General features: G+C 46.7%; 2 protein-coding genes across 6 annotated transcripts in view; one reads left to right on the forward strand and one right to left on the reverse strand.

Moving 5' to 3' along the window:
• Nucleotides 1–24951, forward strand: part of LOC140208355 (uncharacterized) — a 94442-nt gene that overhangs the window by 52703 nt on the left and 16788 nt on the right. The window lies entirely within an intron of this gene.
• LOC140208343 (uncharacterized) lies at nt 6–24210 on the reverse strand. 5 transcript variants are annotated; one of them, XM_072276942.1, is made up of 3 exons: nt 23139–24176; nt 16780–16918; nt 11031–13431 (listed from the first exon to the last, which is right to left on the reverse strand). In XM_072276942.1, the coding sequence occupies exon 3, from the start codon at nt 13106–13108 to the stop codon at nt 11972–11974; it is 1137 nt and encodes a 378-aa protein (XP_072133043.1). In that variant the 5' UTR covers nt 13109–13431; nt 16780–16918; nt 23139–24176; the 3' UTR covers nt 11031–11971. The 5 variants fall into 5 exon arrangements, 4 of the variants coding, with proteins under 4 accessions (XP_072133042.1, XP_072133043.1, XP_072133044.1 ...); XM_072276941.1 differs by lacking the exons at nt 11031–13431; nt 16780–16918 and adding an exon at nt 6–4700 and having other exon boundaries at nt 23139–24177; XM_072276943.1 differs by lacking the exon at nt 16780–16918.

The raw sequence follows: 24951 nt of genomic DNA on the forward strand, positions 1-24951 counted from the left end.
CTCCAACAAACCTGCCCACCAGGATATTGGTCCCTTTCCAGTTCAGGCGCAGCCCGTCCTTGTTGTACAGGTCAGACCTTCCCCAGAGGAGATCCCAATGATCCAGAAATCTGAACCCCTGCCCCCTGCACCAACTCTTCAGCCACATATTCAACTGCCATGACTTCCTGTTCCTACCCTCTCTGTCTCGCGGCACAAGCAGCAATCCTGAAATTAGCACCCTTGAGGTCCTGCTTTTTCACTTTTTTCCCCTAACTCCCTTTATTCCTTCTTCAGGACCTCATCCGTACTCCCATCTATGTCATTGGTCCCCACGTGGACCAGGACATCTGGCTGCTCACCCTCTCTTCTGAGAATACCGAGAACTCCATCCGAGATATCGCGGACCCTGGCACCAGGGAGGGAACAGACTGGGATTCTATATCTTTCCCACAGAACCTCTTAACTGTCCCCTTAACTATCGAATCCCCTATAACTACTGCTCTCCTCTTTTCACTCCTTCCTTTCTGAGCTGAGGGTCCAGTCTCGGTGCCAGAGACGTGACCACTACAATTTGTTCCTGGTAGGTGTAGGTCGTCCCCACCAACAGTGTCCAAAACAGTATACTTATTGTTGATGGGAACGGCCACAGGGGTGCTCTGCTCTTTCTGTCTATTCCCCTTCCCTCTCCTGACAGTCACCCATTTACCTGTCTCCTGACTTTTAGGGGTGACTGTCTCCCTGAAACTCTGATCTATTACTGCCTCTGCCCCCCGAATGAACCGATTTCACAGGAGCTGCAGCTGGATGCACCTCTTGCAGGTGTAGATATCGGAGACAATTGTGCTGTCTCTGACTTCCCACATCCTACAATCGGAGCACTGGACTGCCCTATCTACTGCCTCCATTACTAACTCCTAAGTTAATTAATTAAATAAACTTTCCCAGCCTTACCTTACTGGGAGCAAGCTCATCCTCTGCCTCTGCTCGCTGAAATCTCTCGAGCCAAAGCCTCAAAGCTCCACTCCTTCACTGGCCGCTCTCCACTCCAGTCCACGTTAAACTCCAGTCCCAATAAAGGTGAATATGCAGAAGAACCTCCTCCCATGCTCAGTGACCAGTGTGCAGAACTGGGTCTGGTGAGCAACAGCAATAATTGCAGAGTTCAGCACCGACAGTCACTCTCGAAATTGCATTCAGCAACGGTGATGGACAAATAACCAGCATGCAGCTCGTTGAAACTTTCTCCCCAGTGCAGAAATCGTGCTTGACTAATCTTCTAGAATTTTTTGAGGATGTAAGTATGAAAATGGATGAGGGAGAGCCAGTGGATGTAGTGCACCTCGACTTTCAGAAAGCCTTTGATAAAGTCCCACATAGGAGATTAGTGGACAAAATTAAGGCACATGGTATTGGGGGCAGAGTACTGACATGGATTGAAAATTGGCTGGCTGACAAAAAACAAAGAGTAGTGATTAACGGGTCCCTTTCGGAATGGCAGGCAGTGACCAGTGAGGTACCACAGGGTTCAGAGCTGGGACCGCAGCTGTTTACAATGTATATTAATGATTCAGATGAAAGGATTAAAAGTAACATTAGCAAATTTGCCGATGACACAAAGCTGGGTGGCAGTGTGAAATGTGAGGAGGATGTTATGAGAATGCAGGGTGACTTTGACAGGCTGGGTGAGTGGGCGGATGCATGGCAGATGCAGTTTAATGTGGATAAATGTGAGGTTATCCACGCTGGTGGTAAGAACAGGAAGGCAGATTATTATCTAAATGGAATCAATTTAGGAAAAGGGGAAGTACAACGAGATCCAAGTGTTCTTGTACATCAGTCACTGAAAGCAAGCATGCAAGTACAGCAGGCAGTGAAGAAAGCTAATGGCATGCTGGCCTTCATAACAAGGGGAATTGAGTATAGGAGCAAAGAGGTCCTTCTGCAGTTGTACAGGGCCCTGGTGAGACCACACCTGGAGTACTGTGTGCAGTTTTGGTCTCCAAATTTGAGGAAGGACATTCTTGCTATTGAGGGAGTGCAGCATAGGTTCACAAGGTTAATTCCCAAGATGGTGGGACTGTCATGTGTTGAAAGATTGGAGCGACTGAGCTTGTATACACTGGAAGTTAGAAGGCTGAGAGGGGATCTTGTTGAAACATATATGATTATTAAGGGATTGGACACGCAGGAGGCAGGAAGCATGTTCCCGCTGATGGGTGAGTCCAGAACCAGAGGCCACAGTTTAATAATAAGGGGTAAGCCATTTAGAATGGAGTTGAGGAAACATTTTTTCGCCCAGAGAGTGGTGGATGTATGGAATGCTCTGCACCAGAAGGCTGTGGAGGCCAAGTCTCTGGATGCTTTCAAGAAAGAGATGGATAGAGCTCTTAAAGATAGCAGAATCAAAGGTTATGGGGGTAAGGCAGGAACGGGGTACTGATTGTGGATGATCAGCCATGATCACAGTGAATGGCAGTGCTGGTTCGAAGGGCCAAATGGCCTACTCCTGCACCTATTGTCTATTGTGAACCCAGTAGTGTGTCACAACTGTAACATGCTGTGAGGTTTCAGTGTTAATGTAATGGCCTCTCTGTAATGTTTCACTGCTGAGGTTACTGTTTCTCTGTAGCAGCAATGTTTACGTTACGACTAGAGACAACAGAGTTTTGAAGTGCAGGGCTATCCAATGAGAGAAATGTTGTTCTTTCTTGTGAGTCTGGAAGAGAGATTTTTGCAGGTCTTTTGCTGGGGAGCGATGAGAAGACATGAATGGAGAGAGTGGGCCCTTTTCCTTTATTTTTTCTTTACTAGCCCTATAGTCAAAGTAAGAACTACAAAGCCCAATCGTTTAATCGCATATTATGTACCGTTTGTTATTTTGGGGTACTGATTTGTAATGGGGGTCACATCCTGCAGCATCCACCCAAACGAGATTTCTTAAGTTTGGCCGGGCTGGGGGCTATCACCCCCTATATTAAGCTGCTAGCTGAAGCGAGAGTTACATATGGTTAGATGACTGAGCGAATTGCTTCACACATTCACAGCAGGTGAACGGCCTCTCCCCAGTGTGAACTCAATGATGGACATTTGGTGGCGATGGCTGAGAGAATCTCTTCCCAAAGTCTGAGCAGCAGATCGGCCTCTACCCAGTGTGAACTCGCTGGTGTCTCTGAAGATGAGACAACCGAGTGAATCCCTTCTCACAGTCTGAGCAGGTGAACAGCCTCTCTCCAGTGTGAACTTGCTGGTGACTCAGTAGTTGAGATGACGTAGTAAATCCCTTTCCACAATCTGAACAGGTGAATGGCCTCTCTCCAGTGTGAACTCCCTGATGCACCTTCAGTTGAGATAACTGAGTGAATCCCTTCCCACAGACTGAGCAGGTGAATGGCCGCTCCCCAGTGTGAACTCGCTGGTGTGCCATTAGAGCGGATGACTGAGTGAATCCCTTCCCACAGTCTGAGCAGGTGAACGGCCTCTCTCCAGTGTGAACTCGCTGGTGTACCTTCAGTTCAGATGACTGAATGAATCCCTTCCCACAGTTTGAGCAGATGAACGGCCTCTCCCCAGTGTGAACTGACTGATGTACCTTCAATTGGGATGAGCAAGTGAATCCCTTCCCACAGTCCGAGCAGGTGAACGGCCTCTCCCCGGTGTGAACTCGCTGATGTACCTTCAGGTGGGATGAGCAAGTGAATCCCTTCCCACAGTTTGAGCAGGTGAACGGCCTCTCCCCAGTGTGAACTGACTGATGTGTCAGTAGGTTCGATGACCGAGTGAATCCCTTCCCACACACTGAGCAAGTGAACGGCCTCTCTCCAGTGTGAACTTGCTGGTGTACCAACAGTTCAGATGACTGAGTGAATCCCTTCCCGCAGTCTGAGCACGTGAACGCCCTCTCGCCACTGTGAACTGACCGGTGTATCCGTAGTTTATATGATTCAGTGAATCCCTTCCCACAGTCTGAGCAGGTGATCGTCCACTCCCCAGTGTGAACTCGCTGATGTACCTTCAGGTGGGATGAGCAAGTGAATCCCTTCCCACACACTGAGCAGGTGAACGGCCTCTCCCCAGTGTGAATACGTTGGTGTCTCTGTAGAACAGAGGACGAAGTAAATCCCTTCCCACAGTCTGAGCAGGTGAACGGCCTCTCCCCAGTGTGAACTCGCTGATGCACCTTCAGTTGGGATGAGCAAGTGAATCCCTTCCCGCAGTCTGAGCACGTGAACGCCCTCTCGCCACTGTGAACTGACCGGTGTATCCGTAGTTTATATGATTCAGTGAATCCCTTCCCACAGTCTGAGCAGGTGAATGGCCGCTCCCCAGTGTGAACTCGCTGGAGAGCCATTAGGTCAGATGACCGAGTGAATCCTTCCCCACAAATTCAGCAGATGACCAAGTTTCTGCCCAGGGTGAACTGACTGGTCTGTCCACAGGTGGGATGACCAACTGAATGCCTTCTCACGCACAGAACAAATGAATGGCCTTGTCCGGTGTGAACTTGCTGATATATCTTCAGTTGAAATGACCGACTGAATCCATTCCCACTGTTTGAGCAGATGAATGGGCTCCCCCCCATGTGTAAAATGATGGGCATGCCAGCCGGTCAGATGATCGAGTGAATCCCTTGCTCCTCTTTTTAAGTATCTAGACAGAGACAGCAAAACTGGCGTGTTGTGTTCGAGATTCCCGTAGACAAATTCCTTGTCATTTTTAACCTGTAAAAATATTTATGAAATCCATCAATGGGTGTAGGACAATATTTCAGATGAAATCCCTTGAGTTGTCAAGGTGTGATCTGGCATCACACTATTACAGTGAGGTTCAACCCAAATTGGAGAGAGAAATCATCTTCTAACTGGGCACAATGCTAGTATCTGGAATGACCAACATATTCTTTGATACTGTTCCTGTCTCTATAATTTCTGCCATCTCCAATCTGTGACCTGGCTCAGTTTGACACTCTCCATTGGTATTATTCCCTGTTCCCAATGAGCTGCATGGGTTCCTGGCCCCACAATAGCTGATACACTCTCACACAAATAGCCGGCGGTGCATTCCACGCACCCACCACTCTGTGTAAAAAAACTTACCCCTGATATCCCCTTGGGATCTATTTGCAAGCATCTTAAAACTAAGCCCCCTCTTGTTAGCCATTTCAGCCCTGGGAAAGAATCCTCTGGCTACCCACATGATCAATGCCCCTCATCATTTTATACACCTAAAAAAGGCTTGAAACATAACTAAGGAAATTATACATTGCTTTGAGAATTTGTTGGAAGTATAGAAAATTATGAGGGTACAGATAGGGTAAATGCAAGCATGTTTTTCCACTCAGGTTGGGTGGGATGACAACCAGATGTCATGGGTAAGTGGGGAAGGTGAAAATTTAACAGGAACATTTGGAAAAGCTCTTTCCTGAAATGGTTGTGAGAGTGTGGAATGAGGTGTCAGCACAAGTGAAGAATATGAGCTCAATTTCACAATTAACTGAAGTCTGATAGCAGACTGGATGGTAGGGGTATGGAGGGCGATGGTCCTGGTGCAGGTAGTTGCATCAGACAGCTTAGATGTTTTTTCAGTATTGACTAGATGGGCCAAATAGCCTGTTTCTGCACTGAACATTCCCATGTTTCTATGACAGAGAAGCTGGCCAAACTTGTTTGGAAGGGAAAAGGTAGGAGTGACAATGGAGCAGCAATGGCTGGAGTTTCTGGGAACCGAGTGATAGATACATCCCAAACAAGTGGAAGCATTGGAAAGGCAGGAGGACACAACTGTGGATGAAATGAGAAGCCAAAGCCAACATAAAAGCCAAAGAGAGGGCAAACAGAAGAGCAAAAACTATTGGGAAGCTTTCAGAAACCAACAGAAGACAACAAAAAAAAAGTCAGATGAGCTCGGGGGTGGAATTATGATATTGTAGTCATTAATGAGTCTTGGTAGCACCCAACAGTCTGAGGCATTTGGAGGAACAAAATATCTGGGGCCTCAATATCTCTTGAAAACTGAGGTTCCCTGCACCAGTTACCTTTCAACTTTTATTTTGGCAGGCACATACAAACTAGACACCCTCAAAATTTCACGTCTGAAGGCCTCCCACTTACCAAGTACTCCTTTGTCAGAAAACGCCTGTCCCAAACCACACTTGCCAGATCCTGTCTGATACCATCAAGATTGACCTTTCTCCAATTTAGAATCTCAACCCGCGGTTCAGACCTTTCTTTTTCCATATTTACTTTGAATCTCATGGCATTATGATCACTAATTTCTGTCACCAGCCCTGGATCATTTCCTAACAGCTTATTGCACACTTCTATGTTGGGAATTCTACGAACTGATTAAGGACATATTTGACAAATTCTACCCCATCTAGTCCTTTTACAGTATGGGAGTCCTAATCAATATATGGAAAGTTAAAATCATTCACTGAATCAACCTTTGTTTCTTGGCATGGTCTGCAATCTCTCTACAAATTTGTTCCTCTAAATCCCTCAGACTGTTGGGTGCAACCAAGTCCCAATAATGGCTACTATATCATAATTCCCTGTCCTGAGCTCATCTGACTATCCTACGATGCTTCTTGCATTGTGATATACACAGCTCAGCACATTCATTGCACCATGCTCAACCATTTGATTGTTGACTCTATCTGAGGTCTAAACAACATCTGACTGGTGTCAAGAAAACAACCTCTCGCTCATTGTTACAAAGACAAAGAGCTGATTGTGGATGACAGGAGGAATGGAGACAGGCTAACCCCTATTGACATCAATGGATCTGGGGTTGAGAGGGTGAACAGCTTTAAGTTTCTTGGCATAAACATCACCGAGGATCTCACATGGTCTGTACATACCAGCTGTGTCATGAAAAAAGCACAACAGCACCTCTTTCACCTCAGATGGTTGAAGAAGTTTGGGATGGGGTGCCAAATCCTAAGAACTTTCTACAGGGACACAACTGAGAGCATCCTGACGACTGCATCACTGCCTGGTATGGGAACTGTACTTCCCTTAATCGCAGGAACCTGCAGAGAGTGGTGCGGACAGCCCAGCACATCTGTAGATGTGAACTTCCCACTGTTCAGGACATTTACAGAGACAGGTGTGTAAAAAGGGCCCAAAGGATATTAGGGATGCAATTCACCACAACCCCAAACTGTTCCTGCTGCTACCATCCAGGAAATGGTACCACAGCAAAAAGACCAACAGGGTATCATCTTCCACCAGGCCATCAGACTGATTAATTCATGCTGATACAATTGCATAACTATGTTATATTGACTGTCCTATGTACAAACTATTTATTATAATTTACTATAAATTACACATTGCACATTTAGATGGAGACGTAACGTAAAGATTTCTACTCCTGATGTATATGAAGGATGTATGTCATTAAGTCAATTCAATTCAATTCAGCCTCTCCTCTATCTATTCTGTCATTCTGGCTCCCATTCCCCCTACAACTTATTTTAACCACATCACCCCACTCCCCCAACTCTAGAACTAGCAAGCCTTATCACTAGGATATTGGTCCCCTCTTGTTCTGTTCCTCTTACTAACGAATCCCCTATCACCCGTTTGACTTTCCTCTGCCAGGTAATTCCCCCAAAATGTTTCTAAAGTGGTTCCACCTGTTGTTGTGCGGGATGGACAAAAGAGTACTCTGCGATGGCTATTTAACCTCATTCCCCTTCCTGACTCTCACCCAGTTTGCTGTGTCCTGCACCTTGGGTGTAACTCACCTCTCTTCATGTCATATCTATCACCCCCTCCGACTCCCAGCTGATCCAAAATTCATCCATTTCAAGTTCCCACTCTGTAAAGTGCAGGGTTACAAGCTGCAGCTGGATGCACATCTTGTATGTGAGGGCATCAGGGACACTGGAGGTCTCCCCACCTTCCCACCAATGTCCCCTCTAATTTGTCATGACCAGTGTGCACATAAATCTTGTACTGTACATTTTTTTACCCAGTGACAACATGTGCACTGTGAATTTTATATAGAGAGGTATTTATTTTAACAGCTGGCATATCACTGTCAGTAAGAACTTTGATCTCCTCTGGGTTTGATCGAGTTCATCTGCACTCTCACACAACCTATGTAGCAGGCCTGAAACGGTTAATGAAGGATTTTTTCACCAGAACTTTTGCACATTGTCCATACCTGATTTGCTTGCTAAATGACACTTTAAAAAGTCAGAATTCCAAATATCACACCACTTCCTCCCACTTGCAAATTCTCCAGTAACTTTTGCATCACCACAATACACACAGGTAACACCAGTTTCTGTATTGTACATAAATATTTCCCCTGAACCCTCCCCCAGGTGACTGACGGTGGTGAACTCAGTGATGGCAATGCCAATGAATATGAAGGGAAGGGCAGTAGTCTGTCTCATTGGAGTCTGGCACATTTGTGATGTGAAAGCTACTTGTTGCCCAGGACAAAGGTGTTTGATATCATTATGTACCCAGAGAGAATGGGACAAAACATGTTCTCACGGGTAGAAAAGTCCAGAACAAGAGGAGGTAGAACAAGCAACAGACACAAAATGCTGGAGGAACTCAGCAGGCCAGGCAGCATCTATGGAAAAGAGTACTAATGCTGAGTTCCTCCAGCAATTTGTGTGTGTTGCTCGGATTTCCAGCATCTGCAGATTTTCTCTTGTTTGTGACTGGAGGCAGAACAAAGGTGATTTTCACAACAGCTGATGTAAAAGATTTTGTTCCCTTTCTCCGAGTTCCCGATCCTTGCATTTAGACAGCTGGAGCTCAGCTCTGTCTGAGAGACCCATCGGTTCCCATTCCCTCATCAGCCGGAAGCTCCCCGGGGCCCGGATATTGGATATTCTCCATAACTTCTGCCACCTCCAACCGGATCCCACCACTAAGCACATCTTCCCCACACCCGCCCCCCCCGCTTTCCGCAAGGATCGCTCCCTAAGCGACTCCTTTGTCCAGTCGTCCTCCCCCATCCCTCCCTACTGATCTCCCTCCTGGCACTTATCCGTGTAAGCAGAACAAGTGCTACACATGCCCTTACACTTCCTCCCTCACCACCATTCATGGCCCCAAACAGTCCTTCCAGGTGAGGCGACATTTCACCTGTGAGTCGGCTGGGGTGATATACTGCGTCCGGTGCTCCCGATGTGGCCTTCTATATATTGGCGAGACCCGACGCAGACTGGGAGACTGCTTTGCTGAACACCTACGCTCTGTCCGCCAGAGAAAGCAGGATCTCCCAGTGGCCACACATTTTAATTCCACATCCCATTCCCATTCTGACATGTCTATCCACGGCCTCCTCTACTGTAAAGATGAAGCCACACTCAAGTTGGAGGAACAACACCTTATATTCCGTCTGGGTAGCCTCCAACCTGATGGCATGAACATCGACTTCCGCTAATGCCCCACCTCCTCCTCGTACCCCATCCGTTATTTATTTATATACACACATTCTTTCTCTCTCTATCCTTTTTCTCCCTCTGTCCCTCTGACTATATACCCCTTGCCCATCCTCTGGTTCACACCCCCCCCTTGTCTTTCTCCCCGGACCTCCTGTCCCATGATCCTCTCATATCCCCTTTGCCAATCACCTGTCCAGCTCTTGGCTCCATCCCTCCCCCTCCTGTCTTCTCCTATCATTTTGGATCTCCCCCTCCCCCTCCAACTTTCAAATCTCTTAATAGCTCTTCTTTCAGTTAGTCCTGACGAAGGGTCTCGGCCTGAAACGTCGACAGTACCTCTTCCTAGAGATGCTGCCCGGCCTGCTGCATTCACCAGCAACTTTGATGTGTGTTGCTTGAATCCCTTCTTAACTTGGTTAGACCTCTCAGTCCTTAACTGAGCCGCAACAGAATCTTCAGAACCCTGTGGGTTTATAGGTGCTTCAACATACTGATCACAGGCATGTGGGACTGCCTCCTTTTCTTTTTTCTTCTTCAGGACAGAACAATTAGCCATCATATGACCAGCTTTCTTACAATAGTAACAAGAGAGACCAGAATATTTCTCCTTCAACTGCTTCCCTTCATCCTTACTCTTGTCACTAGTCCCAGCTTTAATTTCTGGTTATCCCTGCTACTCTTTTGGAAACTCTCCTGAGTCAGGGTAAACATAACCTTGTGGGTTAAAGCAAACTCATCTGCTAATCTAGCAGACTCCTGCAAAGTGGCAGTGTCCTTTTCATCTAATTACACCTCTATGTCACCAGGGACGAACATTTTGAGTTCTTCAATTAAAACCAACTTTTTCCAGCTGTTAAAATTATCATTTACATTTTTATATATGCACCAGCGGTCAAAACACACAAACTTCTCTTAAGCAAATTCCATATAGGTCTGGTTCACAGGTTTCCTCAAATTTCTAAACTTTTGCCTGTATGCTTCTGGGACCAACTCGTAAGCTTTGAGTACAGCCTGTTTCACTATGTCATAATCAGCTGCTTCAACAACTGTGAAAGCAGAATAGGCTTGCTGAGCCTTTCCCTTAATTACACTTTGTAAGATAATGAGCTAATCCTCTTTTTACCATTTTAAACTCTGAGCAACCTTCTCAAAATGCTGAAAGTATTTATCAACCTCTGCCTCGTCAAATGGGGGTACCAATTTATCTTCACGACTGGCCTCAAACTTATCACCAGAGTCTAACGCGAGACCCTTTTGCTGCAATCTCTCTATCTTTTCCAGCTCGAACAGCCACTGTCTTTCTGCTTCCTCCCTGTTTTTCTGCCTCTTCTCTGTTTTTCCACCTCTTCTCTCCGTTTTCCTGCCTCTCTAGCCTCAACCTGCCTCTGCCTTTCCACAGCCTCCATCTTTATTTTGTCTAACTTGTACTGGAGCTCAAGCTCACTAGGTTTACTTTCAGGAAACACCTCCAACTCCTCCACGTTAAACACACCCTTAGATACGTAATGCTCAGTTATGATCTTCTGCATCTGTGCCCTTCTCATTGTCAATTTCACCTTAGCAAGTTTTAACCTTTTTGCAATACTCAACAACTCAATCCTTCTGATGTCCTTTAGTGCCTCGGAGGTTGGCGCTTCCAGACATCTATCAACATCCATTGCTGCTGAATTTCCACACACAAATAAATCAAAAGGGATTTCCCCAATGAAATCGATAATTAATCAATATGCCTCCAAATCTGTTCCTATCCCGGATGCAGGCCCCAATTTTGTTATGAACCGTAACGCTTTAGAAATGAGTCAGCAGCAATAGACTACACCTAGAGTCTGTTTTTGATGTTAAATCCATTATCTTTATTAGTACCTACTAACAATATAGTAACTTAAGCAAGATAAACAAAAGTTAACAGTGTTATGTGTATTCATGTGGGTAAATATAACTCCCAAACTATTGAGCTCAGGGGAAACAAGGCTTGGAGTCTTGAGATGGTAAAGTATGAAAGTTCAGTACAACCACAGAATAGTTGAGGAGAGAGAGATATTTGTAATCCAGAGCAAATGTCGAGAGAAGGCAATAACGTTGAATTCCACAGTTTCCACCGTGGTAAAACGAGAGAACAGTCGCTGTAGGTTTTATCCGTCGTTGTTCCAAGTCCACATACAAATTATCACCGAAAGTGACTTGTCACAAGGGGTATCGTCTTCAAGTGAATTACCACACCACACTCAGGCAAGGGTTAACACATAAGTGGTCTTCACAGGATACCCCAAATCCGATCCACTCCTATAGATCAAACGAGGTGACAACCACACATTCGATATACACTGAATTGATAATTAACCCACACTTGTGGGCATAGGAAAGTTCTAAACAGTGACCCTTGGCCACTAATTCCCTTGTTTCAATCCTTCCATTTTTCCTCCTTCATCTCCGTCTGACTCTGAGTGTCTGTGTCCTTGATTAAAACTAAACAAGCTGTGAGCGATGTAAACAAGATGCAAGTCAGACTGATTCACCTTCTTAATCTCTCTCTTTCTCTCTCAGAATGACAGTCCACAGCAAACAAACCCTAGGGATTCATAACAATGGCCACTCCCCATTGTGAACTGACTGGTGTGCTAGTAGCTTGGATGACTGAGTGAATCTCTTCCCACAGACTGAGCAGGTGAACGGCTTCTCCCCAGTGTGAACTCGCTGATGACTCTGTAGGTTGGATGACTGAGTGAATCCTTTCCCACATTCTGAGCAGGTGAACGGCTTCTCCCCAGTGTGAACTCGCTGGTGTCTCTGTAGGGTGGATGATCGAGCGAATCTCTTCCCACATTCTGAGCAGGTGAATGGCTTCTCCCCAGTGTGAACTCGCTGATGACTCTGTAGGTCGGAAGACCAAGTGAATCTCTTCTCACAGACTGAGCAGGTGAACGGCTTCTCCCCAGTGTGAACTCGCTGATGACTCTGTAGGTGAGATGACTCAGTGAATCTCTTCCCACATTCCGAGCAGGTGAACGGCTTCTCTCCAGTGTGGACTCGCTGGTGTCTCTGTAGGATGGAAGAGTGAGTGAATCTCTTCTCACAGACTGAGCAGGTGAATGGCCACTCCCCAGTGTGAACTGACTGGTGTGCCAGTAGTTGGGATGACTGAGTGAATCTCTTCCCACAGACTGAGCAGGTGAACGGCTTCTCCCCTGTGTGAACTTGCTGATGACTCTGTAGGTGGGATGACCGAGTGAATCCCTTCCCGCAGTCTGAGCAGGTGAACGGCTTCTCCCCAGTGTGAACTCGCTGATGACTCTGCAGGGTGGATGACAGTGTGAATCTCTTCCCACAGACTGAGCAGGTGAACGGCTTCTCCCCAGTGTGAACTCGCTGATGACTCTGCAGGTTGGATGACTGAGTGAATCCCTTCCCACAGACTGAGCAGGTAAATGGCTTCTCTCCAGTGTGAACTCGCTGATGTACCAGTAGGTTGGATGACTCAGTGAATCTCTTCCCACAGTCTGAGCAAGCGAACGGCCTCTCCCCAGTGTGAACTCGATGGTGCCTCTGTAGGTCAGATGACTGAGTGAATCTCTTCCCACACTCTGAGCAGGTGAATGGCTTCTTCCCAGTGTGAACTCGCTGGTGTGTCAGTAGGTGAGATGACAAAGTGAATCCTTTCCCACAGACTGAACAGGTGAACGGCCGCTCCCTGGTGTGAACTTGCTGGTGTGCCATTTGTTCAGATGACCGAGTAAATCCTTCCCCACAAATTCAGCAGATGACCGGCCTCTGCCCGGTGTGAACTGACTGGTGTGTCCACAGGTGGGAAGACCGACAGAATCCTTTCTCACACACTGAATAGATGAGTGACCTTGCCCAGTGTGAACTTGCTGATGTACCTTCAATTGAGATGACCGAGTGAATTCCTCCCCACAGTCTGAGCAGGAAGGATGGTCGAATGAATCCCTTGCTCCACTTCTTAAATATCTAGACAGAGACAGCAAAACTGGCGTGTTGTGTTTGCGATTCCTTGAGACAAATTCCTTCTTATTTTTAACCTGTGAAAAGATCATCAAAATCCATCAGTGGGTGTAGGACATTTCAGATGAGATTACTTGAGTTGCCAAGATTTGATCTGGTATCACACTGTTACAGTGAGGTTCAACCCAAGTTCGACAGAGAAATCATCTTCTGACTGGTCACAGTGCTGGTATCTGGAATGACCATCAATTCCCTGATGCTCTTCCTGTCTCTATCAGAATGGGGCATTTCTGCCATCTCCAATCTGTGACTTGGCTCAGTCTGACTCTCTCCATTGTTATTATTCCCTGTTCCTGCTGAGCAGCATGGGTGCCTGGCCCCACAGTAACTGAAACAGTCTCACGCAAATTGTGTTTCTTGACGAGATGAAGGGTTGGTCCGCACAGCTGTTTAAAGGATGCACTTGTGCTGGCTGCTCATTCCACACCTGGATGACCATCTGTGTGAAGAAGTTTCCCCTCATGTTCCCCTTAACGTTTCACCTTTCACCCTTAACCCATGGCCTCTGGTTGTAGTCCCACCCAATCCCAGTGGAGAAAGTCAGCTTGCTTTTACCCTGTCTACGCCCCTCTATCACAAACAAATCGCCCCTCAGTATTCCACATTCCAAGGAATAAATTCCTGACCTGTTCAATCTTTCCTTATAACCCAAGTCCTCCAGACCTGGCAACATCCTTGTGAATTTTCTCAGAACTCTTTCAACCTCTTTTACATCTTTCCTGTAAGTAGGTGACCAAAACTGCACACAATACTTCAAATTAGGCCTCACCAATGTCTTATACAAGTCAACATAACATCCATCTATTGTTGTCAGTACTTTGGTTCACAAAGGCCAATGGACTGAAATCCTGCTTTCCGTCTCTATCTTACTGTGACACCACTTTCTGTGAACTAAGGACTTGTACTCCCAGGTCCCTTTCTTCTACAACAGTCCTCCGTGCCCGACCAGTCACTGTGAAAAACCTGCCCTGGTAGGTCATACCAAAGTGCAACAACTCGCACTTGTCTGCATTAAATTCAATTTTCCGCTTCTCAAACCATTTTCCCAGCTGGTCCAGATCGCACTGCAAGTCATGATAGTCTTCCTCACTGCCACTACACCAGCAATCAAGGTGTCATTCACAAATTTGCTGATCCAGTTAACCACACTATCATCCAGATTACTGATATAAATGACAAACAACAACAGATCCAGCACTGATCCCTATGACACACCACTAGTCACAGGCCTCCAGTCAGAGAGGCAACCATGTGCTACCACACTCTGGCTTCTCCCAAAGTCAGTGTCTCATCCAATTTACTATCTCATCTTGAATGCTGAGTGACTGAACCTTCTTGACCAACCTCCCATATGAGACTTTGTCAAGTGCCTTGCTAAAGTCCATGTAGACAACATCCACTGCTTTGCCTTTATCCACTTTCCTGATAACTTCCTCGAGAGACTATAAGATTGGTTAGACATGACCTACCGTGCACAAAGCCATGCTGTCTATCCTTTATCAGTCCACACCTAACCAAATACTTACAGTATATATCCGGTTCCTGCACAAATGTTCCAATAACTTACCCAAAAACTATTGGGAAACTTTCAGAAACCAACAGCAGACAACTAAAAAAGAGTCAAATGAGCTCAGGGTGTGGAATCATGATATTGTAGTCATTAATGGGTCTTGGTAGCACCCAACAGTCTGAGGCATTTAGAGGAACAAAATATCCCGGGCCTCAATATCTCTTGAAAACCAAGGTTCCCTGCACCTGTAACTTTTCAAATTTTATTTTGGCAGGCATATACAAACTCTACATCCTCAAAATTTCACTTCTGAAGGCCTCCTACTTACCAAGTACTCCTTTGCCAGAAAGCAGCCTGTCCCAAACCACACTTGTCAGACCCTTTCTCATACCATCAAAATTGACCTTTCTCCAATTTAGAATCTCAACCCGTGGTGCAGACCTCTCTTTTTCCATATTTACTTTGAATCTCATGCATTATGATCACTAATTTCGATCATCAGCCCTGGATCATTTCCTAACAGCTTATTGCACACTTCTACGTCAAGAATTCTACATACTGATTAAGGGCACATTTGATAAACTCTACCCCATCTAGTCCTTTTACAGTATGGGAGTCCCAGTCAATATATGGAAAGTTAAAATCACTTACTGGAACAACCTTTGTATCGTGGCATGGTGCAATCTCTCAACAAATTTATTCCTCTAAATTCATCAGACCGTTGGGTGCAACCAAGTCCCAACAATGGCTACAATATCATAATTCCCTGTCCTGAGCTCATCTGGCTTTCCTGCGATGCTTCTTGCATTGTGATATACACAGCTCAGCACATTCATCGCACCATGCTCAACCATTTGATTGCTGACTCTGTCTAAGGTCTGAACAACATCTGACTGGTGTCAAGAAAACAAACTCTCCCTCTTTGTCACAAAAACAAAGGAGCAGATTGTGGATGACAGGAGGAATGGAGACAGGCTAACCCCTATTGACATCAATGGATCTGGGGTTAAGAAGGTGAACAGCTTTAAGTTCCTCAGCATAAACATCACCAAGGATCTCACATATAACCATATAACAATTACAGCATGGAAACAAGACATCTTGGCCCTTCTAGTCCGTGCTGAATGCTTACTCTCACCTAGTCCCACCGACCTGCACTCAGCCCATAACCCTCCATTCCATTCCTTTCCTGTCCATATAGCTATCCAATTTTACTTTAAATGACAATATCGAGCCTGCCTCTACCACTTCTGCTGGAAGCTCATTCTACACAGCTACCACACTCTACCACTCCCCTCATGTTACCCCTAAACTTCTGCCCCCTAACTCTCAACTCATGTCCTCTTGTTTGAATCTCACCTACTCTCAATGGAAAAAGCCTATACACGTCAACTCTATCTATCCCCCTCATAATTTTAAATTCCACTGTCAAGACCCCCCTCAACCTTCTACGCCCCAAAAAAATAAAGACCCAACTTGTTCAACCTTTCTCTGTAACTGAGGTGCTGAAACCCAGGTAACATTCTAGTAAATCTCTGTATTCTCTCTATTTTGTTGACATCTTTCCTGTAATTCGGTGACCAGAACTGTACACAATACTCCAATTTTGGCCTTACCAATGCCTTGTACAATTTTAGCATTACATCCCAACTCCTATACTCAATGCTCTGATTTATGAAGGCCAGCAAACCAAAAGCTTTCTTCACCACCCTATCCACATGAGATTCCACCTTCAGGGAATGATGCACCATTATTCCCAGATCCCTCTGTTCTACTGCATTCTTCAATGCCCTACCATTTACCATGTATGTCCTATTTTGATTAGTCCTACCAAAATGTAGCACCTCACACTTACCAGCATTAAACTCCATTTGCCATCTTTCATGTACATGGTCTGTACATACCGGCTGTGTTGTAAAAAGAGCACAGCAGCACCTCTTTCACCTCAGATGGTTGAAGAAGTTGGGGATGGGGCCCAAAATCCGAAGGTCTTTCTACAGGGACACACAATTGAGAGCATCCTGACTGGCTGCATCACTGCCTGGTATGGGAACTGTACTTCCCTTAATCGCAGGAACCTGCAGAAAGTGGTGTGGACAGCCCAGCACATCTGTAGATGTGAACTTCCCACTATTCAGGACATTTACAGAGACAGGTGTGTAAAAGGGGCCCAAAGGATATTGGGGATGCAATTCACCACAACCACAAACTCTTCCTGCTGCTACCATCCAGGAAACAGTACCACAGCAAAGGGACCAACAGGCTCCGGGACATCATCTTCTACCAGGCCATCAGACTGATTAATTCATGCTGATACAATTGAATTTCTATGTTATATTGACTGTCCTGTGTACAAACTATTTATTATAAATGACTATAAATTACACATTGCACATCTAGATGGAGATGTAAAGATTTCTACTCCTCATGTATATGAAGGACGTATGCAATAAAGTCAATTTCATTCAATTCACCCTCTCCACTATCTGTTCTGTCATTCTGGCTCCCATTTCCCCTACAACTTATTTTAACCACACACCCCCTCTCCCCACACTAGCACTGGCGAGCCTTACCACTGGGATATTAGTCCCCTCTTGTTCTGTTCCTCTAACTGACGAATCCCCTATCACCCCTTTGATTTTTCTCTGCCAGGTAATCTCAACAGTTTCTAAAGTGGTCCACCTGTTGTTGTGCGGGATGGACACAAGGGTACTCTGCGATGGCTATTTAACCTCATTCCCCTTCCTGACTCTCACCCAGTTTCCTGTGTCCTGCACCTTGGGTGTAACTCACCTCTCTTCATGTCATGTCTATCACCCCCTCCAACTCCTGGATGATCCAGAATTCATCCATTTCAAGTTCCAACTCCTTAAAGTGCAGGGTTACAAGCTGCAGCTGGATGCACATCATGTACGTCATGGCATCAGGGACACTGGAGGTCTTCCCACCTTCCCACCAATCTCCCCTCAAATTTGTAATGACCAGTGTGCACATAAAGCTTGTATTATGCAATTTTCCCACATGTGCACAGTGAATTTTATATAGAGAGGTATTCATTTTAACAGCTATCAAATCACTGTCTGTAAGAACTTTGATCTCCTCTGGGTTTGTTTAAGTTCATCTACACTCTCACACAACCTAAGTTGCAGGCCTGTAACAGGTAATGATGGATTTTCTTGTCAGAGCTTTTGCACACCATCCATATGTCATTTGCTTGCTAAATGACACTTAAAAAAGTCAGATTTTCAAATATCACTCCACTTCTTCCCACTTGCTAATTCTCCAGCAAAATTTGCATCGCCAGAATACGCACAGGTAACACCAGTTTCTGTACTGTACACAAATATTTCCCCTGAACCCTCCCCCAGGTGACTGACGATGGTGAACTCAGTGATGGCAATGCCAATGAATATGAAGGGAAGGGCAGTAGTCTGTCTCATTGGAGTCTGGCACATTTGTGATGTGAAAGCTACTTGTTGCCCAGGACAAAGGTGTTTGATATCACTATGTACCCAGAGAGAGTGGGACAAAACATGTTCTCACGGGTAGAAAGTCCAGAACAAGAGGGGGTGGAACAAGCAACAGACACAAAATGCTGGAGGAACTCAGCAGGCCAGGCAGCATCTATGGAAAAGAGTACTAATGCTGAGTTCCTCCAGCAATTTGTGTGTGTTGCTCGGATTTCCAGCATCTGCAGATTTTCTCTGGTTTGTGACTGGAGGCAGAACAAAGGTGATTTTCACAACAGCTGATGTAAAAGATTTTGTTCCCTTTCTCCGAGTTCCCGATCCTTGCATTTAGACAGCTGGAGCTCAGCTCTGTCTGAGAGACCCATCGGTTCCCATTCCCTCATCAGCCGGAAGCTCCCCGGGGCCCGTGTACGGATGGTGGGGCTGAGAGAGAGGGAAGAGAGCAGGACTGTCCCGGGATTGCGGGTCACGGAGTCCGGAGTCACAGCAACTACCCGAAGTCGGTGTTGAAAACGCCGCCCGGTGAGACCCCCAACCCGGAGACCCCTTCTCACCTCAACCGATCATCCGGGGCCTTTTGTGCCCCGCGCGCTGGTGAGCTCGAGCTTGGTCGGTTTAACGGCCGGGCTACTAATCACGTGAGCAGCCCCTCCCCCACCGCTGTCAACAGAGGAGTCACGCGCTGCGCTATTCCCATTGGTCCGAAGTGATGTCAATCACTGCATCCAGCCAATAGCGGAGGTGGACCAGCCGGGAGGGCGTTACCCCCGCTGACACCGTCTCCCGAACTTTCCGTCACGGCGGGACAACCGTCAAAGTAAATGTCCGCTTTCTGATTTATTTCCATTTCCCTCCGAGGGAAGTTGGGGCGTTTGTGAAGCGTCTCCTGCGGCCGGAGTCTGATGTGTCGCTGAGAGGTAGGAGGAGACCGCTCGGCCCGTCGGTTTGATGCCGGTTCCCCGGGGAGGGAGAGGATGAAGACGGGGAGAGAGGGGGCGGACAGGATGTTTGTCCCGGTGGGGACAGGAGGGGCTCATCTGTGGAAATGTCTGAGCCCACGGTGGTGGCGATTCACCACATTGGGGGGCAAACACCGGCAGACTGTTGCCCTGCAAGCGGGGCCAATGGTCCGGGCAAAGTGACAATTATTTGTGTTTTGTTGAGACTGTACCGGGAATATGGTGTAAAATCCCGCTCCCCACACTAACACGGGTCACACAGACCAAAGAACAAACTGCCGGAGGAACTCAGTGGGTCGGGCAGCATCTGTGGAGGGAAATGGACCGTCAACATTTCGGGCCGAGACCCTCCCTCTGGACTGAGAGTGGACGGGAAATAGTCCGAGAAAAGAGGTGAGGGGTGGGGATGGGGCAAGAGCTGGGGAGTGAGAGGTGGGTCCAGGTGAGGGGGAGGTGGGAAGGTGGAAATAGTGACGGGGGTGGGAGGTGAGTGGTTGGGGCAACACGGGGCTGCAGAAGATGGAAATTAATTCCATAGAGGATTAACAAAGAGGTTAGAGAGTATTTGTTATAGAGAGTGCAATGAAGATTCACCAGACTGATCCCTGGAGTGGTGGGGTCATCATATGTAGAAAGATCAAATGTGACAACCCTTTCATTTAGAGAATCGAGGACTGAGAGGTGAACACATTGAAATTCACAACATCATTCCCGGCTGAACCAGGGATCCCAGTCTCTGAAAAAGGGGGTGGACTGTCCGGGACTGAGATGAGGGGATATGTCTCCACTCCGAGGGTGGTGAATGTCTGTAAATCCCCACCACAGAGGCCGGTGAAGACTCAGTGATCATCCTCACATAAAACAGAGGCCGGCAGATGTGTGGAGACCGAACGGATCGAGGAAATGAGGATCGGGCAGAAACATGTGGCTGAGATGGGAGAGCAGCCGTCATCTTGTTGATGGTTAGAGGGGCTGAATGGCCACCTCCTGCTGTTTCTCACTTGATGTTTCAGTGGTCCTGTCCAGTGAGGCTGGAGGAATCTGAATAGAAATTAGTGTTTATAAACATGGACAGATTTAAATGAAAACTGCACATTTCCAGTTTGGGTCTGAATTGTGTGTTGGACGGGGATGGGAATCGAGCCTGTGACTCTGTGACCTTGGGGTGGAGGGAAAGGGACAGGGATGATTTGGAGGGAAAAAGTAAATACGTATCTGGTGTAAATATGGAATGATGTGGGTCAGACAGCGTGTGAGGGGCGAGGAGCAGAGTCACCGGTTCAGATGGGAGACACTCCACGAATCATGTGATCCCATTTCCTGTTCACGCTTTTCCACAGATCTACAGCATCTGTAATTCACTGCTCTACGTGTCCATGTAGCTTCGTCTTTCGCCCGTTCCGACAAGGCAGTGAGATCCGGATCTGTCACGTCCTCTTGTTGGGGATGGACAATGATTTTTTTTCGGCAATATTTTCAGCATGTTTCTATATAACCACATAACAATTACAGCACAGAAACAGGCCATCTCGGCCCTTCTAGTCCGTGCCGAATGCTTACTCTGTCCTAGTCCCAGGCCTCAGACCATAACCGCTGGGCCGAGGCCTGGGACTAGGCCTCATTCCACTGTTTTTACCTGCTGAAGTGCAGCCAATGTTTCTGGATGTTTGACCCATTTATGTGAGAATTTAGCCTTTTGTATTTATCTGAGCTTCTCATAAATGTGTCCAGTTTCATTCAGCTTCACTCCAGAATTTCCAAAGCAACAACCCAGTCAGTCAAATAGTTCCACACAATTAAAATAGTTTACAGTATTACATTCTTAAAATGTTTATGTTGTACTACTTATATAATTTAACTATTTAATATGTATGTTCTTATTTTAAATCACAATGATTAAAATCTATTGTTATGAATTAGGTTCCATTGCTGCCGCAGAGACAACAAATTACATGACATCAGCCAGTGCTATTAAACCTGATTCTGATAATTGGTCTGGGAGACCCACCACCGGTCACCTGATCCCAGTTACCGCAGATCGTAATGCGAGATTGAAGCCTTTTCTACTTATTTGCTTTCCTCAGAAATGACAACAGTTAAGTTGCCCTCTGTGGTTTCAAAGCAGAAGCTTAGTCTGTCTAATATTTCCACACAATTAAAATGGGGAATTTGCTTATTCTTATCACGTACTGAGCTACAATGAAAATCTTGCCTGACGTACCATCCACACAGATCAATACATTACAACAGCACATTGAGCTAATATATGACAAAACAATAACTGTAACAAAGCATTATGGCTGCAGAGAAAGTGCAGTGCAGATAGACATATGGGGCAGGGTCACGTCGAGTTACATTGTGAGGTCGAGTTCATTCTATTGGACTGGAGACCATTAATTTGGCTGACAACCGCAGACAGGAAGCTGTCCATGAGCCTGGTGGTACGCGCTTTAAGGCTTTTCTATGTCTTCCCCGATGGAGGATTGGGTTTGCAGCAATAATGTCCAAAGTTGTGGGCATCTTTGAGTACACGGCCTGCTTTCCCGAGGCAGGGGAAGTGCAGGAAGTGTCCATAGAGGGGAGGCTTGTTTCTACGATGTTTCCAGATGAGACCAAAGTTCTCTGCAGTTCCTTGCAGTCATGGGCAGAGCTTTAGCCATCCGAAGACGTGAAGTATCGACAAGAAGCTTAGAGACCTCGGCCTTCACCCTGCCTTGTGCAGCTGGATCCTGGACTTCCTGTCAGATGGCCCCCAGGTGGTAAGAGTGGGCTCCCTCACCTCTGTCTCTCTGACCCTCAGCACACGCACCCCACAGGGTTGTCTCCTTGGCCCCTTCCTTTACTCACTGTGCACCCATGACTGTGTCACCACCCACAGCTCCAATCTGCTGAGTAAATTTGCTGACAACACTACACTGGTTGGCCGAATCACAAATAATAACGAGGCAGCCGACAGAGAAGAAGTCATCACCCCGACACAGTGGTGTCAGGAAAACAACCTCAGCCTCATGGTGACAAAAACAAAGGAGCTGGTTGTGGACTACAGGAGGAATGGAGACAGGGACCAAATTCAACATTTCCACGTCTGTTATTGACACAAAATGCACATTTCAATATTGATCAGGACAAAACATATTTATAGATTATCTCAATTACTTGTCTGTGATGCTGCCAGAAGTCAGTGTTTCTCTGTCCCTGTACCTTCCCGCACTGGTGCACTTGGCAATAAATTCAACAGGACCTGAGAAAACTCAGTGAGATTTGATTAGTGATGATCACCTTGGCAGCTCGGTAGGTTGAATGTAGAGGGACAGTACACTGTTGAATGAAAGTCCCTGAACAGTGTCGATGAGCAGAGGGATTTGGATCCAAGTTCACAGCTCCCTGAAAGAGACTGCACAGATTGATCGGGTGGTTAAGAGAGCTGTAACGAGAGGCTGGACAAACGTGTTGTTTTCTCCAGAGCGGCGCAGGCTGGGGTGAGACTGGATGAACGTTTATAAGATTACGAGAGGAATAGATAGAGCGGACAGATGACATATTTTTCCTGGGGTTTGAAATGTCTAATACATTTAGGGTGAGAGGAGATGTGAGGGGCAAGTGTTACGAGATCAGAGGTTTCATTTTGCTGTGGGTGAGCCTGCAGGAGGCGGGAGTATGACGTCAGTACACTGACTGCTGGAGTTGAGAGAGAGAGAGACAGACACACACACACACAGACACACACAGAGGGCCAGCGGACTACAAGCTGTAGTTTGCTAAAGTAATGGGTAACAGTTTGATACCTTTCCCATGCCCAAAAGGACTGGGTGAAGGAGCGGCACGCAGTGACTGTCACTGTTTTGATCCATACGTGGATTGTTGTAGTATTTCTGTGGCGACCACTTTCGTTAACCCTTGCATGGATTCGGGTGTTGTGCAGCGACCACTTGTTCTAAAGAATATTCCTGTCACTGTCACCTTCGTGGATTTTGGAATACGGCTCGACGACTGAAAATCTTCTGTGATTTGTATTTCGTTTTCCCAGCGCGGAACCTGTGAAATTCTTTGTGATTACTTCCTCGTTGCATTTTAATGTGGATTTACAAGTTTCCCCATTCCGTGGAAAACTGAAACTTGCCATCTTGAAACTTTCAGAACTGTTCCTAAACTTGACATTTTTGCAGCCACAAACGCATAACACTGTTAACTTCTGTTTAGAAGAGTAGTTTGTTTAATTGTCTCTATACTAATACAGATAGTAGTTTATACTAATACAGACTGAGTTTGTGGTCTATCGCTGCCGGTACATAACACAGAGTGACGGGCGGGTCGCTGGAGTCTCTCCCTGGGTTGTGGGGACCCACCGGTCACGTGATCCTGTTCGCCCCGCCCATTTAACCGCAGACGGGCAGCAGCAGCGCGTCTTTTCCCGAGGCCCCGCCCTCCGGATGACGCAATAATCTCTCCGCGCATGCTCACTGTCGCCAGACGGACGGTGCCTTTCCGCTCAGTGCTGAAGCGAGCCGTCTGCGGGATCGGGAAGGGACGATCGCCTCCCAGGTCGGGGAGCCGGGGGTCGGGATCACTGTCTGCGGGCCGAAGATATCACTTTCCCATCGGTGAGTACTGAGACCGATCCCGAGCGGGGAGATCTGATGTTGGCCGCCAGCCCCGAACGGCGGGCCAATTACTCATTTAGTACCCAGTTATCTGGGCTCGTCAGAAACGTGTCGACTTCACTTAATCTGCATTGAACGACCCAAACCAGGAGCCCAGGCTGTCTCTTTCCGCAGAATTGAAACGGAAGTCCCGTCAGCAGGTCACGTGAGGCTATTTAGCCCCGCCCTCCGCTTTGTGACGCAAGATCACGTGGTGTGTGCTCACACTCCCCGATGGGTGGCGATTCTCCGGGACCCCCTGGTAGCAGCAGAGATGCAGAGGAGCAGATTGAGGGGCAGATTCTGGAAAGGTGCAAAAATAACAGGGTTGTTATCATGGGTGACTTTAACTTCCCCAATATTGATTGGCACCTGCTTAGTTCCAAGGGTTCAGATGGGGCAGAGTTTGTTAAGTATGTCCAGGACGGATTCCTGTCACAGTATGTGGACAGGCCGACTAGGGGGAATGCCATACTAGATCTAGTACTAGGTAATGAACCGGGTCAGGTCACAGATCTCCCAGTGGATGAGCATCTAGGGGACAGTGACCACCGCTCCCTGGCCTTTAGCATTATCATGGAAAAGGATACAATCAGAGAGGACAGGAAAATTTTTAATTGGGGAAGGGCAAGTTATGAGGCTATAAAGCTCACACCTGTGGGTGTGAATTGGGGTGATGTTTTTGCAGAGAAATGTACTATGGACATGTGGTCGATGTTTAGAGATCTCTTGCAGGATGTTAGGAATAAATCTGTCCTGGTGAGGAAGATAAAGAATGGTAGGGTGAAGGAACCATGGGTGACAAGTGAGGTGGAAAATCTAGTCAGGTGGAAGAAGGCAGCATACATGAGGTTTGGGAAGCAAGGATCAGATGGGTCTATTGAGGAATATAGGGAAGCAAGAAAGGAGCTTAAGAAGGGGCTGAGAAGAGCAAGAAGGGGGCCTGAGAACGCCTTGG

Source organism: Mobula birostris, chromosome 13, assembly GCF_030028105.1.
Source record: "Mobula birostris isolate sMobBir1 chromosome 13, sMobBir1.hap1, whole genome shotgun sequence".
Taxonomy (NCBI): domain Eukaryota; kingdom Metazoa; phylum Chordata; class Chondrichthyes; order Myliobatiformes; family Myliobatidae; genus Mobula; species Mobula birostris.

Coding starts and splice junctions, on each gene's coding strand:
- LOC140208343 (XM_072276941.1), bottom strand. CDS start 4,330: ATGGCTCTCCAGCGAGTTCACACTGGGGAGCGGCCATTCACCTGCTCA.